Below are 12,057 nucleotides of genomic sequence, written 5' to 3' on the forward strand. Positions count from 1 at the left end.
ATAGGAACCTAGTGGTCACACTATTGCATTACATATGTTTTTTTACTACCACTAGATGGCACTAATCTGTCTGCAAAAAATTAAATAAAAATATTTTAACATGAAAAACTGCTTTGATTAAAAAAAAAAAAATAATAATAATAATAATAATAAAAAATAGAATTTTCATTAGTACCATAAAATTCCCTCAAAATGCAAAATAAAATTACATTTCAAGTATTCGGTCACTTTTGACTGCGAAAGAACCAAGTGACTTTATTTAAATGCATCAACACTGACCAAAATGATCATGCTCAGCTGCCTTTTAGTTAGGGACTTCACCTTCAAACTTGACATTGTAAGTTCTTGCTGTTTAATATTTTAAGTTGCTCAAACTAAATAGAAAAATAATTGACTTTAATTCATATTTTATGCAATGTCAACATCTTTCTGCATTGGATAATTCATTCTACCTTGAAATTAGAGTTTGTCTGACAAAGCAAAAGTACAGTACATAACAGGTAAATAATGTACTCAGCAAAAGTTGCCTACCTGTAACTGTCACCTTGACTGTGCTGAGAGCCAAACCCTCTGAGTCGAGCACTTTGTATGTTCCGGCGCTGCGGGCCGAAACCTTCCTGAGAGTCAACTTGTTGCCTCTCTCTTTCAGATGACTTTTCTTGACTGCGCCTCTTTCCCACAGGACTGTCCAGTCGTTTTCACTACTGTTTTGAAAAATCACTTGCTCAGCTTGATCCGTATACAGATCCAGGATCAGGTCTTCCCCAGTCATCACAGATTGGATGGCCTTGTGATCTACCATGAGAAGCATCAATTTAGAGTTAGAGTTATTATGGTTAACTAAAACTAAAATCATAAAAAATCATTGTTGTTGTGGGAAATGAACATTAACTGTAATAAAATGACATTTTTATTCACTTCACTTTGTACTAAAAATACCTAAAAAATAATAATCTGAAACTAAAATGACACACTGAAAAACACAATATTAATACAACAGTAAATAAAATGAAAAACAAGAAGTAATTATAAATATTAATGAAAACTTAAAGTTTATATATAAAGTCAAGCCCGAAATTATTCATACCCCTGGCAAATTCTGACTTAAAGTTTGCAGAGAAACTTGGCCTTGGGCACCAGTGGACATTTCAGCACGACAACGACCCAAAACACACAGCAAAAGTGGTGAAGATATGGTTAGCAGACAAAAACATTAACATTTTGCAGTGGCCCAGCCAGAGTCCTTAAATCCAATTGAGAATCTGTGGAGGGAGCTAAAGATCAGGGTGATGGCAAGGAGACCCTCCAACCTGAAAGAGTTGGAGCTCTTCGCTAAAGATGAATGGGCAAAAATACCAGTGGAGACATGCAAAAAGCTGGTCAGCAATTATAGGGAGCATTTGATTGCTGTGATAGCAAATAAAGGCTTTTCTATTGATAATTGAGAAGGGTATGAATAATTTTGGACATGCCACTTTTTGTTCAAATGTAAATAAAAGATGAGTAAAAAAAAATTCCACAATGATGCCTCTTGTACATCGTCTTATTATCTTCTGGGAGACGTCTGTGTCATGTTTAATCAAAAAAATTGCTGGTTGAATAAAAGTAACTTTAAGTTAGAATTTTCCAAGGGTATGAATAATTTTTGGCTTGACTGTATATATTAAACTGAAGCTCTCGCTCTGAATTGTTACTAGTAAAAACACAAATGCATTAAAAGCTAATTTGGCTTGCCATACTGACCACTAGTAACAGAAAACAAAAGTATATATATATTTGAATCTATATTTGTATTTTCAAAACACAAATATGAAAGTTTTGCATTTGATATACTTTATACAGTGAGACTTCTTGTGTTAAAGTTGCCCTCACCTATAACTGCAAGTTGGACGCTCTGAATGAAAATTCGGTTCTTAATACTTGATTCGCCAACCACCAAGTAACTCTTATAAATGCCTGCATCGCTGAATCTGACATCCTGCAGGAACAGAGAGCAGTTTCCTCTCACAAGTTGTTCCTCTGGGACATCCGCCCGGTCTTTATAAGACTCCCCCTGAAACAGCTCCGCTCCCATTCGCTCAAACACTGAATCGCTTATGGTCTGCCACTGAATGTGAGGCGTGAGATCAGACGGAAAGTGTGATGCCACAGAACACGGCAGGACAGCCGGCAGACCGACCTTACATGATGTATAGACAACCACCGAGAGGGGAGAGGAGCCTGTAGGGACAAGTTCGATAAAATACACATTATTATTTGATATAATGCTTATAGGCCTACATAATAAAGTATGCATACTTCAATGTCTACTTACCGACACTCATAAGAAGCCATTGCATCAGAAAGGCTGAAATCCTGAGAAGAAATGTTATAAATTATAATTACTGAGAACGAAATGTCTCAAAAAAGTATAAAAAATAACCACTAAATAAAAAAAGTACTATCAGTATTATCTTTCTTTTCATTGATGTGCAACTTAAAAATATGTGTTAACTCTTCAGACGCATGCGTTAACGATGTTCGACGAAACGAAATTTAAACTCAATCCAGATCTCATTCTAGACCCAAACCAACAAGACATGAATATATTTAAATACAGTCCATTCAAATACCCTTTAAATCCACACTCTTAAAAAAATAAAGGTTCTAGAAGGGTATTTTTCTGCAATGAAGCTATAGAAGAATCTCCCCCAACCAAAAAAATTAAAGAACCAAATAAACTAAAGCAAGTTAAATTTTTTTTTTAATAAACTAGTCCACTAGTTTATTTATTTATTTTGTTCTTTCTTTTAGTGTTACTTTTCCTAATCTGTTCATAAACAGCATCCTGCCACGCATTTTCAAATTTAAAACTATCCTTAAGTTTAAAACTTTCTAAGTTTAAAATGTCTCTCTTTTCTTTTTAATTAGTTATAATTTTAGTATTATTTATTTATTTCAGTCTAGATAGTTCCAAAGTCACTGGACTACAGCATTGTGTATGGAACACAATGCTGTGGTATGGCAAGTATGGCAAGCCAAATTAGCTTTTAATGTAATTGCATTTTTACTAGTGACAAATCAGTTCGAGAGCTCTTTAATTGTTACTAGCAGTGATGGGAATAACGGCGCTATAAATACACGGCAATACTTTTTTAAGTAACGAGTAATCAAAATAATTACTGTTTCCCCCGTTACAACGCCGTTACCGTTACTGACAATAAAATGTGCGTTACTAGAACTGAAAACACTGAAGCGGTTTTCATGCGAGCAGCGTCTCTCTCAGCCATAGGACCTCTCTTTCTCTGGGGTGTGTTTGTGTGTGTTCGGGGCCGGGGCGGGACACATAACCAGTGATGATGATTGGTGTGTCTGTAAACGTGGTGTAACTGAGAACGTGATGACTGGCTCAGATTGAGTAAATTTCCATTGTTTGCCAATCAGAGGCAGAGTTGTGCGGGTGTTCACACACAAGCACACGCACGGTCAGTCGCACACACCAACATCCACAACATCACAACGATGGCAAGTCCAACAAGTTCAAAGGTAGCTTTTGCAAACTGGAAGTATAAGCACTACTTTTCCCTCGCTGAGGTGAAAGGCAAAATATTTATGTAACGTGCAACTTATGCCCAGGAATAAAAGAGTCTCTCTGCATCGGTGACAAGTAATTCTAATCTGAAGCACCTCACATCGTTACATGCCGCCACAAAATTAGTGGCTATAAGAACGCAGGTGATAACGATATTTAAAGTTCTAAACCATCTACTGTGCTTTATTGTTCCACTATAGTAATGATAATATTTACAATAATATGTTGAATTTGATAGTTGTCTCTCACGTTGTCCCACAACAACAATAAACTAGTGTAGATTAGTGTACAATGTTTTATATTTATTTTACAGTTATATTAAATTAGATTTTTTTAAGTAACGCAATAGTTGCTTTGCCTGGTAATTAGTTATTTTTATAATGATGTAACTCAGTTACTAACTCAGTTACTATTTGTGAGAAGTAACTAGTAACTATAACTAATTACTTTTTTAAAGGTACGTGCCCAACACTGGTTATTAGTAACAATTATCATTAGAGAGCTCTATAATTCAATTCCTACTGGTAACAATTGCATTAGACAGCTCTGTATTTGAATTATATAACTATATCTGCTGTTGTATTTGTACTAACAATGAGATGAGAAACCATTGCATCAGAAAGGCTGAAATCCTGAGAAAAAATGTTATAAATTATAACTACTGAGAACAAAATGGCTCAAAAAGTATAAAAATAACCACTTTTCCCTTAAAAAAATAATGAGTGCTATCTTTGTTTTCATTGATGTGCAACTTAAAAATTTATGTTAACTACTAAGGTTTCAGAAGCAGCTGCGTTGACGATGTTCGATGAAATGAAACTTAAACTCAATCCACATCTCTTTCTAGACCCAAACCAACAAGACATGAATATGTTTGAGAATTAGATTTAGCTCTCTAATTTAGTTGTTAGCCTACTGAAAAAAATGCTATTGTAATTTTCTCCAATTTAGTTACTTGCTCTCTTGCAGTTGTTTCTAGGGAGATTTCTGTTAGAGAGCTCTTTAATTCAATTGTTCTTAGTAAGTGTTATTTTCAGTAAAAGTGTGGTTATTTTATTGGCTTGTGTTTTTGTAAACTTAGTATCATTAAACTTATTGAGTTAAATTAAAAAAGTCTTACAAAATTACTTTATGTTATTTAATAAAACAGTTAATAATTATTACAAAGCATTTTCTGTTTCAGTTTTCGCAAGAATTTCCATTTCGGTGCATCCCTAATAAGTAGTGTAACTATTTCAATTACTTTAATAATGTGACTGATTACATTTGATTAGTTTTTGATTACTTTTCTAATTTCTAACCAATTTTTTCAACTGTTAATCATTTTTAAACATTTAAAGCAGGCAGGGTTAACCTTTCAAACCTTTCATCAGTTTAATAATTACAGAAGATTATAGTAATTACAATTTAAAGACAGCCACCACATAATGACTTTAACACCTCTTTTTACTTTGAGATCGTTATGAGGTTAAATACAGATTTGAAAATCACAAAATGTAGTTTAATAGCTATAGTTTTTGAAATCAAATCTTCGCATAGCTATGACAGGAAACACTGGCATCTTACAATGCTTTGAGAAAAAAATATATTTAATCTTAAAAAATAAAGCATATACATAAACCCAAATAATATAATAATAATAAAACAGTTATCAAATAAGCATGTGTCTGATTCTGTGTCCTAAACTCCTGGTGTCTCATATTTTAGAGCAATCCATCCAATTTTAGAAAGAAATCAGTCAAATCAAACAAGTAACTTTAATTTAATTACACATTTTTTGCTCAGAAACTGTAACAGATTAAAGTTTCATTTATTTTGGAATTAGATTACATTATTCTGTTACATGTAACTTACTCCCCAATACTGAGAACTCTCTATTTATAACTGTGACTAAGAATTGGAATAGAGAGATCTCTTATCGTAATAATTACTAAAAACTGAATTATAGCTCTTACTAGTAAAAATGCAAGTACAGCGAGTAAAGCTGGGTGTATTTAAAGCTACTTCGGCTTGCCATACGGTTCGTCTAAACGCGGTTTGCGCCCAGTTTCAGATTCCTGAAGCTTTCAGCAGCAGCTGCGTCACGCTGTTCGGCGAAACGAAACTTAAACTCACCCAGATCTCAGTCTAGACCCAAACCAACAAGAGATGAATATATTTGATAACATGCATTATATGTATAGCATGCATATTTGGAAGACAAGAAGCAAATGAATTGTTGTTTTCATGACTACATGTCCATTATCCTCAACTTTTATTTTGATAAAACTCTTTGATTCCTAAAAAAATGCAACACAAATTTCCTTAGAATATCATCTAGTCTTCCACTGTGTTGCTGTTAAAGACGTTTCTTACCAGTTACTTCTGTCCATCTCGCATATTGTGTCGGCTCCTGTTCCCTGCTAGAGATGTTGAATGAGAGTAAACAGCGCATATCAGCGATTATATAGCCCTACTCTTCTCTCCATTTCCCAAAAACGAAACTTAACATTATTACACCTCTGCCCAAAACCGTTAGAATTTCATCTGAACAGCAAGGGAGATTTAGTCAGTCATTCAGTCAGTCGGTCAAAAAACATAACAAAAACAACAACAATTGAGAGTCTTAAAATGTTTTCAAATTATGATCTGGTGATCTATTCGAATCTATAAATATAGTGTTAATGAAGGATTTGATTTTAGATTTGTGGAGTGTGAAGTTTTTATTTTGAAGTGAAAAGATATAGCCTAGATAGAGGTAAGAATTGGCACACAATATGCTTTTACTGTTGTTTTTACTAGAGTTATTTCAGTGTTGGGGAGTAACTAGATGTAACGAAATTATGTAATGTAATTACAAAATAAATGTAACTGTAATCATTCTTAGTGTTTTAAAAACAGTATCATAGCCTATATTTTGTGAGGATTTAAATCAGTATTAAACCTCAGATTGAGCTAGGGTTGCCACCTCCAGTAGCAGTATTAACATTAAGTGACATGGCATCTGACGCACGGAAACCACTGGCACATGCCACTGTTCAGTGGCACATCGAGTGACACTTCCGGTTTTCAGTGACATCTGTCACCGCAGAGTGGCATGTGCCAGTGACACTTGTGACGTGCCGATGGATTATGTCAGTGTCACTGTCACTCGAGTGACACTTCCGGTTTTTAGTGACATGTGTCACCGCAGAGTGGCATGTGCCAGTGGTTTCCGTGCGTCAGATGCCATGTCACTTAATGTTAATACCGCCTCTCACCAAGGGGCAACCTCCCGCTCTCTCTATTGAAACCAACACGGAAGTGACTTAAACTGCAATTCATCGACTGGCCGCTAGAGACTGGCTGCAGAAGGGAGTCAGTCCCATTGACTCCCCATGTTAAAATGCCCAACTTCACAGCAGAAAAAAGTATGTTTACAGCCTGGTTCAAAAAATGGTTTTGGTCTATATAGCTAGTTTTGCCCTTCATGTCAACTGTGAGGGGGGTGAATTTTTTTATAACTCATCCGTTTAAGTTATATTAAGCCTTAAAGTTCTGTATAATTAAGGGCGTGGTCACTTGAGTGACAGGGGGATTGCGGCTGCTGTCACCACTGTCGCGCTAGGCGGGCGTGGTTTCAGCAACAAGCTCCACCCACTTCCCGCCTTTTTGCCCATTTTTGATTATCCGGGAGTGACGCGCGGTGACGCGATTCTAAGATGGCGACGGCCGACTCCCGCCCACTTTAGGCTTCAAAATAGCGCTTCAGAATCCTACGGGTGACGTCACGGATACTACGTCCATATTTTTTACAGTCTAGGCTGTGTCCAAATTCAGGGTCTACATCCTTCGGAGGACTCATTTGAAGGATGTTACGTCACAGCGCCGCGACGAAGGCTGTCCAAATTCATAGGATCCTTCAAATGCGGCCCACAAATACGTCCTCCTTTTCCCCGAATTTGAAGGATGGGTCTGGTGGATCCTTTCCCGTCCTACCTATCCCATAATTCCTTTCGGCAGAGTGCTTCCAGTATTTTCAAATAATGGCGGACGAAGCAAGCGGTAGTAATGATGGAAGTTTAAAAAAAAACTGCCGTTTCAAAAAATATTTTTTTACAGCGGTTGTCTAGTTTGGCCTTTGGTTTTAGCGTTAAGCTTTTTTTTTTTACTTTTGTATGTATATATGTTAAAAAAACATCACTTTCGTAAACTAGCTTCTTTCTTACTGCCTGTGTGAATATCCCCTTACACACAGCTAATTTCTTGTTAGTGATTGAAGATGTTTTTAACGCTTTTAGGGATGAAAGAGTAGTTATTTTGTTTTGTGCAGTACAGATAACCTTACTTCTTGCTTAGCGCTGTCACGGTTGCTAGGCGACAGGATATGAGCAACGGGGAAGGGAGGGAACTGAAAGAAGTGTAGGCTGTCCAAATTCACTGACACCTACTTCCAGGTTTTGCGGTCTTCGGAGGACCCCTCCTCCTTCAACCTGGTAGGAAGGATCCTAAGGAGGATGCAGACCCTGAATTTGGACACAGCCGGCGGTTGCCACCCGTCCCTTAAAATACGGAATCGTCCCGTATTTGAGAATGAAATTGCGCGTCCCGTTTTGAATCAATACGGGACGGGTTTTGTCCCGTATTTTTTTATAATTTTTTCTAAAGCAGCGTCTCATGCAGTTAATCAATGCGGTAAAGCCAGCTGCGGTTCAGAAAAACACGGTCAAGCCAGCCGCGATTGATTATAAGTGTGCGCGCATATTACAGTGATTACGGTAGTTTCAGAAACAACAGAGAGAACGTGCTTGCAGAGCGCTTTTCATTTAGACGCCCAGGACTGAGAGATAATACTACAAAGTGCTCGTGAATTTTTACTTACTTATTTATTTGCATTTCAGCTTTAATATCCGTTTTATTTATTGGTGTAATTTTCTGTTCTTTTCTGAGAAATGGGACATTATTAGAGTCTAATAAGTAGAAAAAAAAAACAATGATCAGTTCTTATTCAGGACGGCCATATTATATGCAAAACTCATATGAAACCTTTTTACTGCAGCATTTTTGAGATATGGGACATTATTACATTTTAACGGGATATATAGACCCCATTTCTAAAAAGTAGAAAAAAAAACAACAATGATCAGTTCGTATTCAGGACGTCCCATATATTACTGCAGCATTTTATTCAGGACGGCCCATATTACATGCAAAACTCATATGAAACCTTTTTACTGCAGCATTTTTGAGATATGGGACATTATTACATTTTAACGGGATATATAGACCCCATTTCTAAAAAGTAGAAAAAAAAAACAATGATCAGTTCGTATTCAGGACGTCCCATATTACTGCAGCATTTTTTAGATCCCCCCCCCCCCCCCCGAATGCGTCCCTTATTTTTGGATATTAAAAGTGGTAACCCTAGATTGAGCTCAAAGCAAAAACAGGTGCTAAACGTTTGATTTTGTGGTGGCTGTGCTTTAAAATTAAATTATTATCATAATTCAAGTGATGAAGGATTTTGAAAGTCTAACAGTAATCGGTGTTGAGTAGTCTACTACTGTAATAACAATGCCTGGTTTAAATGTTAAAAAATGTTTAGCGAAATTTAAAAAAGTAATCGAATATCAGTTACATTACTATAAAAAAGTAACTGAAATAGTTACACTACTTATTACATTTTAAATAGGGTAACTTGTAATCAGAGCTGGGTAGATTACTTACAAATTGTAATCCGTTACTGATTTCAAATTACACGACAACATAGCAGTCAGTGACATAATCCATTACATTACACATTTTAGGTAATATAATTATACAGACTACTTTTAGATTACTTTTAAATTACTTTTCATTTATCACATTGATTTAAATAGGATAATCTTGTACCATATTGACATAAAAATACAAAAATTGTATTTTTAACAACATGAAGTGCATTAAACCTTATATGTGACCCTGGACCACAAAACCAATCTTAAGTAGCACAGGTATGTTTGTAGCAATAGCCAACAATACATTGCATGGGTCAAAATGATTGATTTTTCTTTTATGCCAAAAATCATTAGAATATTAAGTATAATCATGTTCCATGAAGATACTTTGTACATTTCCTACAATTAATATATCAAAACTTAATTTTTCATTAGTAATATGCATTGCTTAGAACTTCATTTGGACAACTTTAAAGGCAATTTTCTCAGTATTTAATTTTTTTTTTTTTTTTTTTGCATTCTCAGATTCCAGATTTTCAAATAGCTGTATCTCTGCCAAATACTGTCCTATCCTAGCAAACCATACATCAATGGAAAGCTTATTTATTCAAATGATGCTTTCAGATGATGTGTAAATATCAATGTCAGACCCTTATGACTGGTTTAGCAGAGGTGTCAAGTAACGAAGTACAAATACTTCGTTACCTTACTTAAGTAGAAATTTTGAGTATCTATACTTTACTGGAGTAATTATTTTTCAGACGACTTTTTACTTCTACTCCTTACATTTTCACGCAATTATCTGTACTTTCTACTCCTTACATTTTAAAAATAGACTCGTTACTCCTATATCTTTTCGGCTAGTTTTCATTCATGTCATCGTTCAAAAAAAAAAAAAAAAAAAACTATCCAGAAAGATAAATTGCGCCATCCACATAGAGTGAATTTGGTTGTGGTTGGATGAGAAGTATAAACATATACCATTCCGACTCCCTATTGGTTTGTACACGATCCATCACACCTGCACGTGACATGACACAAATCACGTCACACTCCTGGCCATCGGGGAGAACCGGGAAACCGGGACATTCCCGGTGGCCCGATCGCCGAAGAGAGGCAGACCTCCCGCACATTATGCGCTATTTTAAATGACATTCGAAACTGCAAATAGTCCAAAAGTGTGACGTGGCGGAATCAGTCACCCGCACAGCGCGATGCAAAGTAATAAATAGCGCAAGTTCAAGTTGCTTGACACATTTAGATTTAACACAGAATTGTGTTTGGCAGTTGTGTGATATGAGAACATTAAAGGTTCTGTAGGTTCTGCTGGGCTGCTGAAAACAGCTGCATGAGGAGGTAAAGTGATAAACGTCAATACATAATTACTGTCATTTTTTTATTAAAAATTTCATAGTTTATTATTATGAATTATTTAAAAAAAACAACCATTGTAAATTTATTCTTGTGACGACATCTTACTAATACTAGTCAGTTAATATCTGGATTTTAAGCAATAATTTCTTTCTTTTAAGTTGTAATTCATTTTAATTGGAGTAAAATGTTAATTCAGTAAGAGCCTGATTAAAGATAAATATCAGTGCCTTATATAAATGAGGTGTTTACTATACATATTAAAGTTCTTAAAGGGACAGTTCACCCAAAAATAAAAAATTTCATTATTTACTCAACATCATGTAATTCCAATCCTGTATGAACTTCTTTCTTCTGTGGAACATAAAGGAAGATACTTTGAGAAATTCAAAAATTGTGTCTATAGAGTAGAAATCAAGGGTGAACAAATATGTTTGGTTACATTCTACAAAATATCTTTTGTGTTCTATAAAAGTAAGTAATTTTTACAGAATTTCTTAGCAATAAAAGTCCTGCATTCTAGCTCAAAATCAATGCTTTACTGCATGCATTTTTATATGACAAAAATGCATTATTAATTTTATAAATTATTAATAAAAGTCGCATTTGAATTCAGTATCTAACATTATTTGATTCTGTCCTGTTTTATTCATTCATTTATTTACTTTAAATAAAGGCCCTGCACTCCAGCAAGGATATAGCCATTGTTCGGGTCATTACTCAAAAAAGATGATTTCTTACAAGTTATTATTTCTCGACTACTTGCTTATTTATCAGACAGGTGCTTTCTCTTCATCCTCTGCAAATGAAGCTATAGTAGGTAGTTTGATAGAAAGACGTTTGAATAAATAATAGTTTGTGATTGACAACGCGATTGACAATGTTGCGATAACAATACTTATAGGCAGCAACTAATCATCATATCTTCCGCTCCATGAAACACGTTAATGCTCAGTAGTACACATTTATGGTTCTTTAATGTAGCCTATTTGCATTGCAATAAAATGCGTTTATTTTCAATGGGCAAATATGCAGCTAAAACAGGTAGCCTAGTTCATTCCAAATTTTTCAACATTAACATTTTAATATAACATAGTCACTATGGCCTTTAGAAATGTTTTTTGGGGAGGTGGGGTAGTGCACAATAGGCCCCTGTGGCGCGGCCTAAGCTTTGGTCCTTAATGGCATTTTTTTCCCTTACATTACTTTTACTTTTTTACTTTAAGTAGTTTTGAAACCAGTACTTTTATACTTTTACTTGAGTAAAAAGCTTGAGTTGATACTTCAACTTCTACAAAAGTCTTTTTAAATCTCACTATCTATACTTCTACTTGAGTAATGAATGTGAATACTTTTGACACCACTGTGGTTTAGTGGTCGAGGGTTACGTCAATGTGTCCTAAACTAGAAACTGAAGGGGGTTTTGTATTGCATGCATGT

General features: G+C 35.2%; 1 protein-coding gene across 1 annotated transcript; it reads right to left on the reverse strand.

Moving 5' to 3' along the window:
- Positions 1-459: 459 nt before the first annotated feature.
- On the reverse strand, positions 460-6,033 carry LOC141284359 (uncharacterized). The gene is made up of 5 exons (XM_073817357.1): positions 5,927-6,033; positions 2,315-2,355; positions 1,873-2,220; positions 532-795; positions 460-470 (listed from the first exon to the last, which is right to left on the reverse strand). Exons 1-5 carry the CDS (start codon positions 5,941-5,943, stop codon positions 460-462), a joined length of 681 nt encoding a protein of 226 aa, XP_073673458.1. The 5' UTR covers positions 5,944-6,033.
- Between the last annotated feature and the right edge of the window lie 6,024 nt (positions 6,034-12,057).

The sequence above is a fragment of the Garra rufa genome, chromosome 14 (genome assembly GCF_049309525.1).
Source record: "Garra rufa chromosome 14, GarRuf1.0, whole genome shotgun sequence".
Classification (NCBI taxonomy): domain Eukaryota; kingdom Metazoa; phylum Chordata; class Actinopteri; order Cypriniformes; family Cyprinidae; genus Garra; species Garra rufa.

Coding starts and splice junctions, on each gene's coding strand:
- LOC141284359 (XM_073817357.1), bottom strand. Junction 2,221..2,314: donor ATGGCTTCTTATGAGTGTCG/GTAAGTAGACAT, acceptor TTGTCCCTACAG/GCTCCTCTCCCCTCTCGGTG. Junction 796..1,872: donor CGTCCAACTTGCAGTTATAG/GTGAGGGCAACT, acceptor TTCTCATGGTAG/ATCACAAGGCCATCCAATCT.